At 37.9% G+C, this 20,262-nt stretch overlaps 1 protein-coding gene across 4 annotated transcripts in view; it reads left to right on the forward strand.

The window, feature by feature from the left end:
• The window catches only part of PTCH1 (patched 1), a 73,424-nt gene that overhangs the window by 26,747 nt on the left and 26,415 nt on the right, over positions 1–20,262 (forward strand). For all 4 annotated transcript variants that reach the window (XR_015799205.1, XM_014869153.2, XM_014869152.2 and 1 more), the window contains exons 3-13: positions 3,283–3,472; positions 4,794–4,863; positions 4,975–5,066; positions 6,480–6,678; positions 7,301–7,422; positions 8,713–8,860; positions 9,701–9,832; positions 10,140–10,295; positions 10,893–10,991; positions 12,251–12,376; positions 19,560–19,678. Coding sequence is in view for 3 of the 4 variants with exons in the window: in XM_014869153.2 (XP_014724639.2) it covers positions 3,283–3,472; positions 4,794–4,863; positions 4,975–5,066; positions 6,480–6,678; positions 7,301–7,422; positions 8,713–8,860; positions 9,701–9,832; positions 10,140–10,295; positions 10,893–10,991; positions 12,251–12,376; positions 19,560–19,678 (1,453 nt within the window). In the remaining variant the exon portion in view is untranslated. The remainder of the gene's footprint in view (positions 1–3,282; positions 3,473–4,793; positions 4,864–4,974; positions 5,067–6,479; positions 6,679–7,300; positions 7,423–8,712; positions 8,861–9,700; positions 9,833–10,139; positions 10,296–10,892; positions 10,992–12,250; positions 12,377–19,559; positions 19,679–20,262) is intronic.

Here is a 20,262-nt window from a genome sequence, read left to right on the forward strand (position 1 = left end):
GGTATGTCAAAAAAGGACATGTGATATGTGGATTTTTTTCACCAGAATATTAAAGTGAGATGGTTCTGTCTTTGATACAAGACAGAATTGGAAGTATGTATGCCATACATAAAATTTTTGTTAGTAACATTTTGAGTGTAAAATGTTATTGTCACCAAGCAGAAGAAAACAGAATCCATAAAGGAAAACAAGGAAAACCACGAAACACCAACCTTTTGTCCATTGATCATACATGCCATTTATTTCATTATATTGTTCATCCTGTGGTATGGAAATACTATCATGACTATAATGCTGCTTTTTTTTTTTGTTTGTTGATTTGGGTTTTTTTGTTTGTTTTTTTTTAACAAGTGTAAGGAATTACTTTCTGCAGAATGTGTGAGTCTTGCAAGTAGTATATATCCAGCACAGTGAGGCCAGAGGCTTCAGGTACATTTCCGTGACATTTTTAGTGGTTTCTCTCAGAATTTTGCACTGCTTGTGGATAATCTGGGGAGAAAAAAAAAAAAAAAAGAGGCTTGATTTTAAAATAATGCATGTTCAGCTAATTCTGCTGATTGTGTAGGTTTAAGATATGTGAGTATCACATCAGCCTCCAGTGATCTTTGCAAACTTTTAATTGAAATAAATTGAAGCATAACTGGTAAAAACTTCACCTATTTTGTTTTTTCCTTCCCTTTTGCTCTCTTTTACTTGAAAGACCACTGATGTGTCCACTTGCTTCTGGTCTGTCAGTATGTTTTAACATAACCTGTCTTTGCAGATGAAAATCCTGTCAATGTATATTTATGGGATTTTTTTATACCTGACTGATATTTTATATGTTGTATAAAATACTTGCAATATTTGAAGTTACTTTTACTATGTTTGGCTGAAGAAATGTAGATAATGGACCTATCAAAGGAATAGTTAAATGGTGTAATGCCTTAAGAAGAATGTGAAGCAGATCTGCTTCTGGGTTCTGGAATCTGTGCCCAGCTTCTTGGGTGGTTTTGCTACTCATGGTTGAAATGTTAGAACAGGAAAGAACAGCTTCTGTTCTGATGACTGACTTGCATGATGCAATTTTGATTAGCTAGATCTGCCTTGTTCAGTGAAGTTAACATGGTTTGACAGGACCTTGATTAGGAAGCGATCATCTCTGTTGATAGTAAACAGTTGGTCACTTTCAGTAGAGATAGGTATGACTCGCCCTTTGTCTTGCATGAAGTATGATTTGTTGGTTCAAGTTCTGGTTAAATTCAAAAGGAAAGTGTGGGTGGAATGGGAAAGAATATAGTACCAGGAGTAGAAGTTTATGGTAGACTCCACAGTCCTCTTAACATTGGGGCTTTATTGTCTTGACTGGCATTGAGAGACAAAAGAGGGAGAGAGTAATTTTGTCTTTGAAGCACTTGCAGTGTAAAGGGTAGTGAAAGAAAGGTCTGGTTATAAGATATTCAGATTAGGACAACTCTGCGCCCTTACTTCCCATATTCCTGAAAGATGAAGTAAAATTCAAGTGTCAGGGACTACAGGTTGGTTGAATACTGTGGAGAGACAGCAGTGAGCATAAACATGGGGCTGATGAATGAAAATATTTTTGGAGTTTAAATCTTGATAAGAGTTAGCAATAGTTTTATGTTACCATGCAAATGCAGTCTCAATGATAGTATATCCTGTCCCGTCACTGTAGTGAGAGTGACGTTTAAAAGTTCTAAAGGGACTCTAGGTAAAAGGTTGTACTTAGATTTTTTTGTTTTGTTTTGTGTACTGTGTGCTAGTCTCTGTTCCATGGTATAAAGGAGGTAATCCCACATGTGACAGGCTGAAAAAAATTGTGTGTGTTGTGGAAACACTTATTTCTTCAAAGAATTCTTGAATAAGAAATTAAGCAATGCTTCGTGCCAGAATGTCTGTATGGTTTAATTGTTGAGGGTCTCATTCTGACAGCTTTATGCATGCAGGGGCCCAGCTTCTTGCCTGGTGGTCGTTTTAGCCCCAGGGGTGTTACGGGTGGGTTGAGGGCCCAAGTGATTGAAAAAGTATGTCCCTGTTTGGGGTCGGGAATCTCATCTCCCACTCTGCCAGTTGGTTATGGATCAGTCTTCTGTTATATGACCTAGGAAGAAGTAAATATATGTGCTTAATTTCTGTTTACACTGTTGCAGAACTAAACTTCGGCAGTAATTCAGATCACCAGTGTTAAGCTTACTAGGACTGAGAAAAATGTAACAAATTAGACGAGATCTGTAGCTTGGATTTACATTCTTGTCTTCCTCATCTGGATGTGGTCTTGATTCAGCTAATAGGCTGAATTAATTGACATTGCCTCCCACGTGCATTGGCGAGAGAGACTACAGGGGAGGTTACATAAAGTATATGAACTCAAGCTGACTGGGGATTTTGTAGAAGGGAAGACAGTTTTCCATTCTTATGCAGTGTTTTCTGGCAAGGCAAATTGTGTATGGCTCCCTCTAGAGCCTGTCGACTCTGCAGTCTCCCTCTGCTTCTTTTCTTTTCTTTTTTTTTCTTTTTCTTTTTTTCTTTTTTTCTTTTTTTCCCCCACCATGTTTTAATATGGAGCACACCGTTTGGCTCATGTGAGTTTAGAAACAGATGTTGCACATGAATAATCTCTTGCATCACAGCATGTTAAGCCAGGTACTGGGCCACTGGGGTACATTAGCTGTAGACAGACCTTTCTGCTACACTCAAACTGCATCTCTTTATATGAACTTGGCATTTTTTTCTTTTTTTTATATAAGGCTGAAAGAAATACTTCTGCTCACTTACTCTTTCCCGTCTCCCCCCCCCCCCTTTTTTTTTTACTAAAGAGAAACATTTGCCTTCTATCTTTGCCAAATTATTTAGTAGAAGAGTGTAAATTAAAGCCATTTATCTTGAAATGTGCTTTTGGAGGAGACTGTTTATACAAGTGTAAGAAAGTGGAGCATAGTATTTCTTCTGGTCTGCCACGTAAAGTTTTTCCTTTTTTCTTCCTCTTTTTAAATTTTTATGCATGGGGTATTGGTTATAATGCAGAAAAAACAGAGGCTCCAGTTTTTGCATCAGTGTTTCAGTACAGTAGCAGTAAAGATATTGTAATGAGGAATGTAGGTTTTTTTTCACAGATACTAAAAGCTGTTTTTCATTTCAGAGTTACACTGTGATCAGTTTGAGAAAGAATGGGCCCTGTGCACAGTCAGGGTTTTCTGAGTGGAGAGAGCCCATCAAGAGAATGCAGAATAAGCAGGTTATTGACTACTGGTTAATGCAAAGTGCTTAATATTTATCCATCAGTTGGTGGACGAGTGAGTCGGGAGTTAAATTACACACGGCAGAAGATTGGAGAAGAGGCCATGTTCAACCCCCAGCTCATGATCCAGACTCCGCAGGAAGATGGTGCTAATGTACTGACAACAGAAGCACTCCGACAGCACCTTGAGTCTGCACTTCAGGCCAGCAGAGTACATGTCTATATGTACAACAGGTGAGGGGAAAAAGAAAAGTTTTCTTTATCGTACGTAGCAGCTGAAAAATGGATGCGTGTTTTCTGCCCTGTGTTTTTAAATGGTTAGCACTTCTGAGCCTTTCCCTTAGGGCTGGGCTGTGTTTTGATTTGAGTGTTACTGGTTTCTGATAGCTTGACACTGTGGCATGATAGCAGTGATAAGTTGGCATTTAACAAGTAAGATGGGGTACGTGGTGTTGAAAGGGATTCTGAGAGTACCCATATGAGGTGAGCTACAGCATGCAGCTTTTCTTAAGGTAAAGGAATGATGTCTGTGGTCTTAAACCTTATGGATAGGATTCCTAGTATTGAAAATCCTTCCACATATTAGAGTTGAATTCACTTGCTAATATCTTATTGAGGTATATAATGGCTGTGTACAGTGGCACAGGCTAGTATTCTTCCAACAGTTTGGCTGTAAAGTGAAATGCAGGTGTGTTGGAAATGGCAGCGGGTGGAGTAAAGGCTGTTTAATAACAAAGACAGCAGAATGTGCCTTAGAGAGTGTCTGTGGCCCCGTACTGATGGTTGGGAGTTGTGTGTTGTCCAACAGAAAAGTAATAATTGTGCACCTCAGGAAGGTACCATCTCAGGGCTAGGATGTCTCCCTGAAAAATGGTTCCTCCAGGATTACTACTACTGCTACAGAGTGATGTGTCTAGGAGTCCTGCCTGTGAGGCACAAAGCTCCCTATCTTTCAGCAGATCTTTTCAGCACACCCAGCTGGTTCCTCCATGAGCTAGTGCTAAGGCTCCAATTATCTTTTAAGTAGCTCCTGCCCTGTTTAAGTGTTTAGAAGCCATGGTAGTAGAAGTTGTAATACAGCTGAAATAGGAAGGCAGGAACCTTCCTGGTTTATTTTCTTCTCCGTGTCTTGGTCAGCTGGCTATATTTGAGTCCTCTGAGCTGGAGGTGGCTTTTCTCATACTGGTGCCACTAAGTGATATCCTAAGTCACAAGCAGTCTCATATAAATGAGACTGACAAATACAATATGTGTTTTTGTCCCATTACCATGTGTTGACTAGCCTGTATGTACAAAAGCACCTCTCTTATTTTGAGTGAGTTTTACAGATAATATGGAAACAACTAAAATGAAGGTAAAGAAAGGCCTTTTTTTTTTTTTGTGAGATCTCTATCTGTATATCTGTTTTTAAGAACTTTTGCTGTACTCAATGATTTGCTGCTTGAGGCCAGTGTGTGTATGAGTCACATTTTTAAAAGTCTGTTACATAAATTTTCAAAATAACTTCTCAGTAATTGTGCAAGAAGAAAATATTTGTCCCTCATCTTTCTTACAGACAATGGAAATTGGAACATTTGTGTTACAAATCAGGAGAACTCATCACAGAAGCAGGTTACATGGACCAGGTATGTGTAGAGGCATATAATGACAAGGTTTGTGTATTTCCATGATTCAGCTTGTGCTGCTTTGGTTATATTCTAGTGTGACTGTGTTTTTCTTCTTTCTGATTTTGACAGATCATAGAATATCTTTATCCTTGTCTAATTATCACTCCTTTGGACTGCTTCTGGGAGGGAGCAAAGCTACAGTCAGGAACTGCCTATTTATTGTAAGGATGCTTTTTTATAACTTTCTGATCTGACTATTTTTATTTGTATAACTGTGTATAACTTTTCAGTTGCATTTCCATTGTGTATTCTGATTCTAATTTAACAGGAAAAATAAAATATAAAGTGTAGTGCCTCTACATAAAAAAGAAGCATTTTCATTTAACACAAGGCTTACCTGTTTCTATGAGATTATTTGTAAACCTCAATTTCGATCCTCTGTTATTTTTCCAGTGCTGCTAGCATGCAAATCAAAATGGAAATTCTGAATTGAAGTTTTAAGAATTTTATGCTTTGCTTTTTTTTTTTTTTTCCCCCGGAACAAAGTTGTCTCTGGTGGATTTTTTTCCCCCATAAAATACAAAAACATTGGTTGTCTAGGAATTTTAGACCTAAGAAAATGTCTTGGGTTAATTCCCAAGTCTTCCTAAGGAATAAAGAACAAATCCTTTGCTTCAGAGACCGTTAAAGAAACCATATAGTATCTTTTATGGGTGGTTTCTCACAGTTTACAAGTGTGATATTAGATGCCCTGAATTCTTTTAAAGAGTTAATTGTTAATCTGTGCAGGCATTTTCTGTTAATTATGCAAGAGTTAGCATTTGAGTTATTGTTTCTGTCCTGGTTTGCATGTCTCTGCAAAAGCAATTTGCAATGGCCATCTCCTAACCTTTAGTGTACAGTTTTAGATGGGGAAATAAGGGGGTTTGTGTTTTCTGGTTGGGAGATTCAGAATAATGACTTAAGCCTGGTTAAGCAGATACAGTGTGGTTTGAACCACAGAATAAGGCAGTCAAAAGCCTTTCTGGTCTGTCAACATCACAAATTCAGAAGTGGGGGGTGGGAGACGTGACAGTGATAGTGGTGACAGCCATGGTAGCAGGAAGGCTTGATGGCTGATAGTCAAGCTGCCACAGCATTTCAAGGAGCACAGTATTGTTACAGATAAACAAAGATCAGTTATATTGATTGATTACATTTGCAAGATGATTATTAGACTAGCAAGAAGTAATCTGATACTATGAGAAAGGCTTTCTTTTCTCAGCCCCCTCTCTTCTCTCCCTCTCCCCTCCCCCTAATTCTTTGAAGCAGCAGTTGGCTGCTTTTTTGTTATTTAGGTTCTTGATAATTTGTTTTGCTTTGTTTGTAAGTGAAAGTATTTTTAACCAGTTTTATAAGATAGCCTTGTAAGAACCAAGCATTTTTGCTGAAATTACAACTGGGCTGCAAGAAAAGTACATAAACAAATCTAATTAAAATATGCCTTGCATTTTATGAAACACCCTTGCCAGAAAAGGTTTTAGCTTGTAGCAGAAAATAACTTATTTATTTGTTCATATATGAATTTTAAAGTATTTATTTCAGAACTTCCTTTGTCTTTTTTCTGTGTCTTTTTCTCCTGATTGCTCTTGCAGAGGGAAGCCTCCTTTGCAGTGGATCAACTTTGACCCCTTAGAATTCTTGGAAGAGTTAAAGAAAATAAACTACCAAGTGGAGAGCTGGGAAGAAATGCTGAATAAAGCGGAGGTTGGTCATGGTTATATGGATCGACCCTGCCTGAATCCTGCTGATCCCGATTGCCCAATCACAGCTCCCAATAAAAATTCCACCAAAGTAAGTTTGCTTGTCCTTGTGCATGTCTTTTCAAGGGAGGCTGGGGGGTGGGGAAGGTTGGAGGGGAAGGTCAAGCAGAATACAACTACCATTTTCTTCAAGCAGTATATAGTTTGTATTCTTGGATGATGTCATTTTTCTCTTCCTGTTACCCGCTATTAGCTCATGGTCATGGATTTTGCCTCATTGTGTGATGCAATGCTTAATCCTGTGCATTTAGAGTTAAAGTACAGTTGTCAGCTGTGGCTATGCCACTGTGGTGATGTGAAATCCGTGCCTCAGACAGACAATAGCTGCTGCTGGAACATAGCTGCAGCTGCATCCCCACGCCATGCAGAAAAGCCTTTCCTCAAGTTGCACCAGTTTTGTTGATTTTTGCAATGAATTCAAAGTCATGGCTGGATTTATATATCCCTTTATCAGTCATATTAGACTTTAGAGAAATTGCCATCTGGTCAACGAGCATCTGATTCTTAACTTGGTTGTTGAACGCCTTTCTTCTAGTAGGCTACCTGGATGGTCTTTAACATCTATGGTTGTAGTTCATTGAGTGCTGAATTAATGTACGACTTTGTCTAAAGTTATGAAACCTATTAACTGCTTCTTTATAACTTTTTTCTAGCCTCTTGATGTAGCTCTTGTTTTGAGTGGTGGATGCTATGGACTATCAAGAAAATATATGCATTGGCAGGAGGAGCTGATTATAGGTGGTACAGTCAAGAACAGTTCTGGTAAACTTGTCAGGTAAAAAAATACTTAAAGAAAATGTCAGTTTTAATTTGCTAGGGTTCATTTTTTGAGACACAGTAGGAGGATGATGCAAACTCTGTTGCCTTTCATGTGTATTATAAATTACGCTTTAGAGTGACATATCTCAAAAGAGCAGAATTTAAAAGAATGCTTTGGCTGTTGTTTAAACTTAAGGTGGTGTCATCATTTCCTGCTTCTAACCTCAGAATGATGGTGTATGTCACTCAGAAAGAAAGCCTTTTACTGGCAGCTTTGTTGTTTAGAATGTATATATAAAGCATTGAACAGCGTGTAAAGCACTGAACACCTTTGATCACATTTTGAAATATGATCAAAGGAAGAAGGAAGAAAAATAATACGAGTAATGTATTCATTCATTTGACTTCTCTCAGAATTCCAAAATATCCACTGAATGTTTTATTCAGGGTCAGTACAGAACAGAGTACAGAACAGTACAGAGAATAATCTACTTTCATGTGCCTGCATTGTTAATACAGCTTTAAGTAGTAAAACAAACTCAAACCCTTTGTTTTAGACTTCTGAACAAAAGCATAGAACACTAGACTTTAGTGGGGGAATAAAACTGTGTAATTTACTGTTCTGAAAAATGCAGGCCATACTAAACAAAATGAAGCATACTTTTTCCAGAGAACTTTTAGCCTTTTTAGCATTTGCACAATACATTGAAAAGTCTCTCAAGAAAGAGCTGAGTAAGGCACTGTTATTGCAAAAGAAAATGGTTCCTTCTAGTTCATAAGAGTTTCTGAAATTGTTGGATGGAGTTGCATACTATGGAAATTCAGGATGGATTGCCTCTGTGTACTTCACACAGCTTATTAGGCATGAGGAGTTTAATCTACCACTTCTCTCCAAGAGATGAAGAAGAGCAAGGTCTTCAAATTACATTTTGCCAGCATTTACAAGACTTCATAGAAATAACTGTTGATGTGGCATCCTCACAGCAATCTGTCTTACCAAGCATGATCTTTACAACAGATTTGTGGGCTTATATTCTTTTCTTCTGAAACTAATCCTACTGAAAATAATGTCAAACTCTTATTTAACTTCAGTGAAAACAGATTTAGCCTCAATACTTGAATGGAACAGTACAGCTGCACCAGATACACAGTAGAATAATTATACTCTGTTCAATTTTAATACAAGCATGTGCCCTATAAAATCAAGAACTCAAGCAAGCTCCTGTTAGAATTGCATTTGGGACTTCATGCCATGAAAATATTCAGTTTATGCCTCTTTCTCCTCTCTCTTCTCTCCACATCACAGTGCCCAGGCTTTGCAAACCATGTTTCAGTTAATGACCCCTAAGCAAATGTATGAGCATTTCAAGGGGTATGAGTATGTTTCACATATCAACTGGAACGAGGACAAGGCAGCAGCAATTCTGGAAGCCTGGCAGAGGATGTATGTTGAGGTAAAATTGAAAATAACTTGGATACTATACTATAAAGTCCTGCTAAGATCTACTGCCTTCTGTCACAGTTTTTACGATATTTCCTTAAGGAAGATGCTTAAAACAGAGCTGAGTCATTGCCTCCCCATTTTTAAGGGTTCTTTTGAGGGTTTGTTGGTTGTTTTTTTGTTTTTGGTTGTTTGGGTTTTTTTCCCAGTAAGAAGCTGTTTGGTTATTCCCATATGAGAAGCCATGAAGGTTTTACTTTTTGCTGCCTGGGACAGCTTTGCTTAGTTGGGGCTGAGAAGAAGCCAAAGAGCTAGCTGGAATTTAAAAGCTTTTGGTTGGCGTGGTTATTCTAAAGGTGTCTGGAAAACATTAGCCAGCCATGGGCTTCTCTCTCAGCAGCAGCCCAGGTGGGGAGGGTGTGTGACAATGCCTGCCCTCCGTGTCCCAAACCCTGCCCTCCACTGCACTGTTTCTGACCTCTGCAAATGGCCAGGCAGAGAGGGGCACAGAGGTGGCTGGCCTGGGGTTAAATGCAAAACTGGTACTGCATAGTGGAGTTACAGGAAGGGTTCAAGTGAAGTGTTTGCAATGAGCTGGGCATGCAGTAGGCTTTCCTGAAGGATGCAAATTCTGTCTCATAATTAGCAACTTACTAGAAAAAAATCATGAAACATGCTTCTCTCACATCAGTGTAATGTCTGTGTAGAGCATGGGCTTTAGCAGGAACATTAAGGCAGAAGGATTTGATTCAGATTTGTGCTGTAGAAGATGGTAATGACTTCTTTTGCCTAAATGACAAAAATAAAAGGAAAAATTCGTTATTCACACAAAGTTTTATTTTTCTTTTCATAGGTTGTTCATCAAAGTGTTGCACAAAACTCTACTCAGAAGGTGCTTTCCTTTACTACGACCACCCTGGATGACATCTTGAAATCATTTTCTGATGTCAGTGCTATCCGAGTAGCTAGTGGCTACTTACTAATGGTAATAAAATAAATCTATTTAGTTTTCTTTGGTAGTAGAGCAGGGCTGAAAAAAATACTTTATTGTTACCAGTTAATAGTCCAGAGTATTTTACAAATGTTCAAAATAAAAACTACAGCTTGCAAATTTTACCTCAGGCTTCTCACCTGTTCCACTTTATAGCCTCTGTGACATAATCTGTTCTGATTAAAAATTGTGTAAGGATCTGTAGGTGGGTGGGGAGAGACAAGAGAGCTTTTAGAGAAGGATCCATTCTAATATTTTGGGTTTTTTCCCTTCAAATTCCCCTCCCTGCTTCTCTCCGTAGCTTGCCTATGCCTGTTTAACGATGCTGCGGTGGGACTGTGCCAAGTCTCAGGGTGCTGTGGGGCTGGCAGGAGTCTTGTTGGTTGCACTCTCTGTGGCTGCAGGATTGGGCCTGTGCTCCCTGATTGGAATTTCCTTTAATGCTGCCACAACTCAGGTATTTAGAAGACACAAGTCTGCTGTTAAATTGCAAGTACTCTGTTAATGAATGAACACAAGTGAATCTTTGAGAAATAAAGTGCTGAAAAAGTATTTTGTCTCTAGATTTTTACTTGTGCCGTTTCCTATTTCATAGCTTGTGCTGTGATAAATTAAATTATCATGCTGCCAAGTGATATTGAAGAAGAAAAACCCAGGCATTATGTAGTCTGTATAATTCTGTGTTGTTTGATTTTTCTGCGTCCCAATACAAGTGGAGGCATTCTAAGTACCTAAGGAGCTGCAGATTTATTTTTACATCTGAATATAAAATGTTTTGAATGTAACTTAAATTATTATCAGATATTTGTCTATCCAAAACTTGAATTATTTCTGGTGAGAATTTCTACCTGTAAATGGTATATTTTAAGTTCCTCAGCTACATTCCAGAATAAAAGTTAATACCTGTATTGCATCCTTTTCATTTTCATTTTACCCTTGGATTTGTATAGAGTGTGATGTAAAAGTTGCTTTAATTAGCCATTTAATGGCTAGCTGCATGGCAGATCATAAAACAACCTATTTGGGTTTTGTTTTGTTTTTTTTCTTCCCCAAGGTTTTGCCTTTTCTTGCTCTTGGAGTTGGTGTAGATGATGTTTTCCTTCTGGCACATGCATTTAGTGAAACAGGACAGAATAAGAGAATTCCATTTGAGGTAATAACAAAATGGGAGATTTGTGGGAAAATAAAAAGTTTCATGTAAGAACAGATAATCATATCCAGAATTAATCAGTGGAGTTTTTAGAAATTCTTACTTCTGTCAAAATATTAAATTACAGCAATACATGTGGTCCTAGGACATTTTTGAATATTCACATTCTTGTGGAGTTTTTTTTTGGGGGGGAGTTCTTTTGGTAGGTTTATTTTGTCTTGAAATTTTAATTTATAAGCTGTTACGTAAGTAATAACTTCCATAATCCAAATTCTGCCAAAAGTTTCAATGAAAGTTAATGCAAATTTAGGAGCAAACTCAAATAGGAATCTTGACAATTAAATGATAAAATTATTTTAATAAAAGAACACACAGGAGATAAGGGGAAAAGAGAGGGAAGACAGTTACCTTTACTTATTTGTTATGGCCCTAAAATTGAGTTATTTTCAGTATTTTTGTCTTGTTTTTATTTTCTGAAGAAGTTTACAATTGACCATGACATTTCAAAGCATAACATATAACTGGTAGGAAGTCTAAGGTGTCACTACTACTTTTATGATCCTTTACTTTTATTAGTATTTTTAGTCTCAATCTGAAGTTTCACATCCAGAGTACATCCCATTTTAAATGAGTGTATATTTGCTGATTTTATTTTGTATGAGCAGTCTTCCATGTCCTCTCACCAGCTGGTTTTGCATGCAGACAGTACAGCTTCACTCTGCTATAATCTCTGTCTTCTTCGTAGTAGCCCATTGGGTTCGGAAAGGGTCCTGTGTTTATCGTTATTTCTTGGTGGGTTTTGTGTGTGGGCCCTAGACTTAGTGGTGTTCTTTTTGTTTATTTTGTTACATATTTTTTCAAGATGTGTAGCTATGTTACGCCTCTGTGCTGTTAATAATACATGCTTATTTTGTCTGAAAAACGAGAACACCAAGTGATTCCACTGGTAAAAATTAAATCCTTCTCAACTGCTGATGTATTTGATGTGCTGTCAGTACCCATTTAGTTTGGTGTTCTGAAGCTAGAATCAACTCTAGTCATGTTTTCTACCCTCAAAAAACTTGAGCACTTCATATATTTTCCTACTGAACAGTGAACTTAGTGTATAGTTTTCACACATGTTCTCAAATGCAAATTTATATTCAAAATTTAATTGTAACAATTTTTCCACTGCTACTGTGGTATATCTGTAGGATGACCCCTTCATTTGCAGGACATGACCATATTCGCTTGACTTTTAAGGCACATCGTTTGTTTTGCAGGACAGAACAGGTGAATGTCTGAAGCGAACAGGAGCAAGTGTAGCCCTTACATCTATCAGCAACGTTACTGCTTTCTTTATGGCTGCCTTAATTCCTATTCCGGCTTTAAGAGCATTTTCACTCCAAGTAAGTTCATATCCTATTTCCTTAGCTCTTACTTCAACCACAGCTAGGTTGAAGGTAAAACCCAAGCTATATGTAACTAAGAAGAAACAAGTTTCAATCCAGAAGGATTTGTGTTCTAATGTCAAGAGGAGTAGGCTGCGGTGTAGTGTGTATTCCTCAGCAGCAAATTAAACCTTAATTCATATTTGCCCAGTTTACTGCTCTTAAAAACTCCAATTATAATGATAGCAGTACATATGCATTTGTAATTTTAATAATTACTGTAGCACTTTTTATCGCCTTATTTGCAGTAATTTTAGCAAACTTGGAGAAAACTTCAGGAATGTTGTGTTCCAGATGGTTAGAGAAAAAACGTGAATTTTGTGTGCTGAGCCATGCCTCGCTTGCTCTCCCTTTCTCTGTCTTCTTGTGTTTGTTTGTGATAATATACCTTCAGAAATATGAAATATTTATGATATTGGAGAAGAATTTCTTCTAAATGTGAGGACTGAAGAAAGCTTTAGGGTTTCTCTCCTTACAGAAGCAATTTATACCACTACAGACCACTGTACTATTTCAGTAGTTATTTTTCTTCTTCTCTGGTCTGGTTCTCCCTTGATTTTTATTCTCATTGAGCCCTTGGCTTCCCAGAGGAATCAGGGCTGCAATTTTTCCTAATACATGTGGCAATTACTGCTGTTCTCAGAGATGTAAGTGTGCCTGCATTAAACTGTAAAATGGTAAACTGTTTGTGATTGCAGTTTGCTATTAATAAGCATTAATAATTTGTTTACATTTCCTTCTCAATAGGCAATTTGGTAGTGAATAATAGAGAATGTAAAGGCCTCATTGGTTTTCTTTATTGTTTAGCAGATCTTTGTGGCAACTAAACCGAGATATTTAGTCTTGAATGGCTAGCAGTGTTTAGCTCTGCTGATTTACCAAAACCTTTATGTCTCTTCTTACATGTGATCATGTGATAGTGAATTCTTTTATTTTATAGAATCACAGAACAGCTTGAGTTGTAACAGACCTCTTGAAGGTCATCTAGCCCAACCCCATCCCCTAACCCCTGAGCAGGGAACATCTTCAACTAGACTTCTCTGGGCAACTTGTTACAGTGTTTTCCTAGCCACATTTTAAAAGCCACTTCTTTCTTACATTGAATCTAAATGTACCCTCTTTCAGTTTAAAATCATTCCTTTGTTTTGTCACTATATGCCCCTGTGAAAAGCCCCTCACCAGCCTCCTTGCAGCCCCCGTTACCTACTGGGAGGCTGCTGTAAGGTCCCCTGAGAAAGTTCTCCAGGTTGAGCAATTCAAATTCTCTGAGCCTTTTGTCACAGGAGAGGTGTTCAATCCCTCTAATTACCTTTGATCCAGAGAAGGTCACTTTCCTCTGGAGTCACTCCAACAGATCCTTCCTGTGCTGGGACCTCAGGGCTGGATGCAGGGTTCCAGATGAGGGACAGAATCCCCTCCCCTGCTGCCCACGCTGCTTTGGATGCAGCCCAGGACACGTTTGGCTTTCTGGGCTGGGAGTGCCCATGGCTGGGTCATGTCCAGCCTCTCATCCACCAGCACCCTCAAGTCCTCCAGGGCTGGCCTCTGGGATATCAGATATAAGTGCAGGGCAGGACCATGCACTTGGCTTTGCTGAATTCATGAGTTCACATGGTAAAGACTAAGCTAGATGTGTGAAATACTTTTGGTAGTGTATCTTTTTCTACTGGAAGAAGTTATTTATATCTCCTAGGTGTGTAGCCCAATTTCAAACATTTAATAGGTACCTTCAGCAGCTAACAGGACACTGGAAGTCATCAGACTCTGTAGTACCTGCTTTACAGAAGTTTCATCAACGTAAATGCATTTCATAAGTATGCAACACAAATGGGCCATTTTTTTATAATCAGACTGCTGAGCTGTTGAGTGTGAGCCACCAATATTAATTCTCTCTTACCTAATTTTGCTCTTTTATTTTTTATTTTCACTCTTCAACATCAAAATGTAACAGGTTGCCTTTGGAACGTACAGGGAGACAACAGTTCTAATTGATACTGTCATCAGTTAACTTATGCCTGTCCTGAAGTAATTTATTTTTGCCTACTGCCATGCTGCAGACTGAGTCACTGAAAGTTTAAAACAAAGTCTGCATAGCAAAATGACAAACAAAAAGTTTCCAGTGAAATTTCAACATATTATACTATTGTACGAACATGTTGATGTTATTCAGAAAAAAGCATCAAAGTCTTATAAGGCAGTGATTAATAAGTATAGGAACCCACATGAGTGTCCAGAAATTAGTTTGAATTGCTCAAACTTTTCTCACGTGGTAATTTGTCTTTGCTGGAGCACAGTAGCCCTGGATATAAGAAGTGAAACATGCAAAGAAGGAGCAGTGGGAGACTTACACTGGGTATTCATTGATGTCAGAGCCATATATATGACTGATACACTTACAAGTTAGCAACCACTAAAATAAAATCCTTTGTTGTTAGAAAAGAATATGTATTAATTGCTTTGCCTAACTTCCAGGTAAAATGAAAATCAGGTGATACTTTGATCTCAGTGCTTGGAATGAGAAAACCATGGCAGTTTTGGTGGGTGGTCTGTATGTATGTATGGATTTCTTTATTTACAGTCTCCTTCCTCTCTCTCCCTCTTACTCAGACTTGTTTAAACAAGAAATCCTTGCCGACTTTGATGGCTTCTTAGCAAAACTTAAAAAGCAATAAAATACTGCTGCATTTACTTTTCACAGATACTACCATCTTCTCATCTAGATAGTGAATTTTTCACAGAGGGGCTTGAAAAAGGATTGCTCTTGACCTTGTTTTGCTCTTCATTCACTTTTCTTAAGATACTACAAGGTTGACAATTGTCAACCTTTCCATAATTCTGAGGCCCAGTATTGGTAAAATAACCTGGCTGCTGAGGGAGAATAAACTACTTCCTGTATCTGCAAGACAAACTTCTAGTTAGAAAGTCATGTTTTGCAGATCAGTGCCTTCTCCTATCTCAGCTTCTGTCATATTCTGCCAGCCAAAGCAGTTAATTGATACCTCTGAGTTGGTTATTTACTTAATGGAACTCAAACACTTCAAGTCTGATGCTGTCTTCGGAGTCTGCTAGGGTTAGCTCTTTCCAAAATTTAAAAAGTGGAATTTAGCTCTTTTGAAAGTGAGATCTTTGAAGTTAATTACATGCACAAGGAGGGACTGTTTTAGTTGTTTTGCTATTATATTTTTTTTCATTTATTGTTCTTATTAGCCCCTATTTAAGCAATTCTAGGGCTTTGAGATTGCTGGATATGACCCAAATACTCAGTCATAAGAATTCTTTCTAAGACTACTCAGGACTCTGAAGGTCCTGAATATCCAGACATGTTTCGTTTTTTAAAATGATGGTGAAGGTTGTCAGAGAAATCCACTGAAAGTTTTTGAAGCTTATATTAGGAATGTCTTAAACATAGCCCTTTGTTTTGAGTGTAAGTGAAGAAAGTCAAGGCTGAGTGTAACTACCTCTGAGCTGTATTATTTCCTAAGGCAGACTGTTTCAGGTACTGTCACAAATCACATTCTGCCCAGAAAGATAAGGTAAAAAATTATCAACCTCTTCTTTTTTATATCAGAAACCTCCTTCCCTAACAGCAGAGGAGTGGTGTGGATCCGCTAATGAGCAGAGGTGGAACTTTTCCCAATAAGCGTTAGAAGTAATTTTTCCCCTCACCAGAAGAATAACAAGTTTTTTTCCTAAATGTAGAAGTCCATTACCAGGTGGCAGTGGTGAGTTTCTGGAGCGAAAGAATGTAGTTTTTAAGCTCATTCCATTATCTTACTCTGCTGAAGTGGTTTGTCTCCCACCTTTATCCACATCATTTACCTTTCTCTGCCACGACACGAGAATTTAACAAGCAAAATTAAAGCCTATGGGAAAAGGGGGCAGGGGACAAGGATCTGAGCCTGTACCGTGTCAGGAGGGAGTTGCAGATAGAGAGCAGTAGGGTGGAAGTTTCCTGACAGACCTCCTCATCTGTTCATCACCTCTGGCTATGCAGCAGACCCGGTCTTCTTGGGTGGGCTGCCAGGAATGGCACATAGCAGCACATACTTCAGCGGGGCCCCAGCACATACCTACCAGCCTGGCTCCCTGCTCCCTTGCTGCCTCCAGCACAGACTGCCATTCTTCTGTCTCTGTTAACAGTTGCAGCAGCAATAATATTTTTAGGCTGTGCGTTATGAAGAGATGCAAAAACTGAAGCGTGTTTCTCAGGAAGTGACCGACATAATTTTTTCTGATTGATGGAATTTTTTTACTGCTCTCTGATCTCATTTCACTGAATGCCTTCATTTCACACCCTCGAGTAGGTCCCCTTTTGCTCTTTCTGGATTAATCTTACCTTTGTTGATTTCCCAAGGAAAAGGTCTGAGGCCTTTTTCTCTCCCATTTGACTAGTGGTCTCTGAAGGTGTGAGAGATGCCCTGTTCCCAGAAATCCTAAGCATACTTTCAGCCTGGGTGCTGCCTGTACTCAGGAAGCTGCTGCCACAGTTCCTTGTTGCTTTTACAGATTGTGGCTGGTGTCACGATCTCAGTTCTCATACTTTCCCATTCCACAACACTGTGTGCATGAATGGCATTGGGAGGGAAACAGTGGCAGATGCATCAGGTCAGGGACTGAATCACTCCTCAGTAATTTGTCCTTCCCTTTCCTTATCAAGGAGAAAACCCAAGAGTGGGTTTTCTTTCGATGGGACAATAAATTAGAATTCTTAAAAGAACTTACTTAGCTGTGAAAACTGAGAACTAATCCTTGTAACGCTGGGTTAAGGTGGGTGAGAGAGAGTGTGCATTATAGGAAGTGCAATATTAAGCTCTAGGAATCTGTTTAAATTAAAATCAGAACAGAGATTGCTTTGAAATATTTTACTTGCAGGGTAGTTAGTACATCAACACTAGGATGGTGCCGTGGAAAATCTAGTTGTTCTAAAAAGAGATGTAAGTAGGCAAATTTACTGTGTGTTGTTGGATTAGTTTTGATGCTTCCTAAAAAATTCAAATGTCAATATCACTAACTTTAATGGCATCTCTACCACACAGCTAAGTATTAGTTTTAAGATCTAGTAATATTGGAGATTCAAGTATGTTGAGGTCTAGGGAGGGAACTGATCTGGCGTGAAGTATTTGCAGTTTACCGAACAGAAAAGAGGACTTCTGTTAGTTTCTCCGCCATGCTGAGAGGAGTAAAAATTATTGAGTCACACCTCAGCTATTTTTTCCAAATCTCAGTAAATCTTAGCTGATCCTTGATACGAGATCTAATAATACTAATTAGTCATGTTATATGGGTGATTCAACCATTTTTTTGGTTTAGCACCAGCAAAGACAGCAGTTGTAAGAACGAGGTCCAACACACACCTTTCAACGGCAGCCACTTTTTTTTTCTGACAGATTGAATTAATTTTAGAGCAGATCAAAAGCAAATCACTTAATTTTAAAGTCTTGGCTATGACCTTGCATACCTTTCTGTGTGAATATTCATAAATCATTAAATAATCATTGGACCTTTTCTTGCAAAGATTACTAAATACTAATTTGGCTTCAAGGTAAATTCTGTTTTAGTAGCCATGTCTAAAGACAACCAGCAGTACTAAAATCTTGCTTCAAGCAGGCTGGAGACCAAAAAAGAGAAACAGCAATAAAACCGGCTTTTGTATGCAGTATATTTATGATGGAAATTACTTGAAAATATTTACATATTTAGTTGATTCTGTCATTTTCAGAACAGTAAAAACAATATCTAAGCTTTTTATTACATTCTGACAATTTCAAAACTGTAAAAAACATTCCGTTTGTTATTACTTTGATTTTCACAGATTAATTTAAGCAATTTATGTAGTTTAATTGAAAAGCTGCTCAAGAATTTTTAAAACATGGATTTTGGATATCACATAATTTGTATCGCCAGTTTTGAGGTCTGATCTCTCAAGATCAAAACAAACCATGTATTTATTTTGGAAAAAAGACATCACGTTTATATTGGGTCATTTTTGTAGTGCAACTTTTTTTCTTCTTTAAGACTGTATTTACCCAAGCAGTCATTATTTCAGAAGTTACAGGTTGAGGCTGTTGGTAGGTTATATAGGGATAGCTTAACATGAAATTGGGCTACTACTGAGATGACTACTGCTAACCAAATGGGTAAAACATAAGGCTTTCAAAGGGTTTTTTTTTTCTTTTCATTGGTTGGTGGCTGAACAATTTTTCCCCCAGTGTTTCTTCTACTCTTACAGCTGTCTTCCAGTTCCCAGTGCCCAGCTTTCTCTTTGTGATGGCTAGTGCTCCTAACAATTCTCCTTTACAAATAAATGCTATCAATAATAATGATAGATGCTGCACCACATATGTTTATGGAAATTCTCTGGGAATCTCTGTGTGGGAAAGGGTTTGGAGTATGGTTTGAAAGGGGGTGGGCGGGGAGGTTGTTTTTTTCATTATGTGATACTTGCTTTACAAATTAAATCAAGTATTCTTGTTCCAATTTAAGACTCATTTTGGTAGACTGGCTCATAAATCAAGATCTGTTAAACACAGGAATATTAATACATATATTTGCTATGTGGTGTTGGTTTAGTTTTGATTTTCCTTTAAAAATAATCCCTGATAAACACAAAATACTGCTTTCTTGGCTAAACTTTTAAGTAAGACTATAAAATACATAGTGTTTCACTAAACTGATCTGTTTTTTTTTTAATTTACTGAAGTCTTCTTTTCTGATTTAATAACATGCTTTAATATTATTGTGATACTTATATTGCTTCAGATCCCGTAAATGTAAGACCTTCAGTTCTAGTTTCATGTTTGCTTCCATTTTATTTTGCCTTGAGACTCTAAATATGAACGAATTTTATGTAAAAATATGATTACTAAGTCAACAGACTGTTTTTGCACGTTAAAAATAATCACCACCTATCCAGACACAGATGTATTATAATAATACAAGGTTGAGTATTGAAATAAGTTAATTCACCACAATAATCCTACTGTAATGAAATGGCAATGTAAATATATATCTCTCAGTTTGCATAGGTAAAAGCTTGAAAGCATCAGATGGAGATGAGAACTGAAAGGGATTTTTATGCTTTGTAAAGCTGATGCCTTACATGAAGTTTAGCAGCATTACTTATCCTTATGATTGTCTTTAGGCAGCAGTTGTGGTGGTGTTCAATTTTGCTATGGTTCTGCTGATTTTCCCTGCTATCCTGAGCATGGACCTTTATCGTCGGGAAGACAGGAGACTGGACATATTTTGCTGTTTTACAAGGTGAGAGTGAGCAGTAGCTTTGTCCTTTCTGTGGTCACCAATCAGTGCATCCATTCCTTGTCAGGAGTGGGAGTTCTTCATTAAAGTGGGGTCAGCATATTATTGTTATGATTTCATTGCTAGTGACTGGCTTACATTTGCTACCTTTTTTTTTACCTGCCTGAGGGAAAAGCTGAAATACATCTGTCTCCCTCTCTTCCCCCACATCCCCTCTCCCCCACACCTTCATTCCTACATATGTCCATTTTTACTGTTGGAGAACAACTTTTTGAAAGCAGATGAAAGATTCACTATTTAGGAATATCTTTAATTATCCTTAGAATGTTATGTTACAGCAAGGTGTCTGGTGCAAGTACTGGCTAATCTTGGAAAGCTGTACATAACTCAGGATACTGAGAAGCCTGACTTACAGTAAATGCTTATGTGTTAATTTTTATTTAAAGGCTTTTACGCCTTTAAACCTAAGTAAATAAACTGTAAAATTACTTCCTCTTAGGTGAGTTTTTTCATAGAAGTATAAGGAATGATCACTACCTTTACAGGATAATGCTTGATGAAGTGGCCTTTGTGGCTGCAGTAGTAAT

Source organism: Sturnus vulgaris, chromosome Z (genome assembly GCF_052056855.1).
Source record: "Sturnus vulgaris isolate bStuVul1 chromosome Z, bStuVul1.hap1, whole genome shotgun sequence".
NCBI classification, from domain to species: domain Eukaryota; kingdom Metazoa; phylum Chordata; class Aves; order Passeriformes; family Sturnidae; genus Sturnus; species Sturnus vulgaris.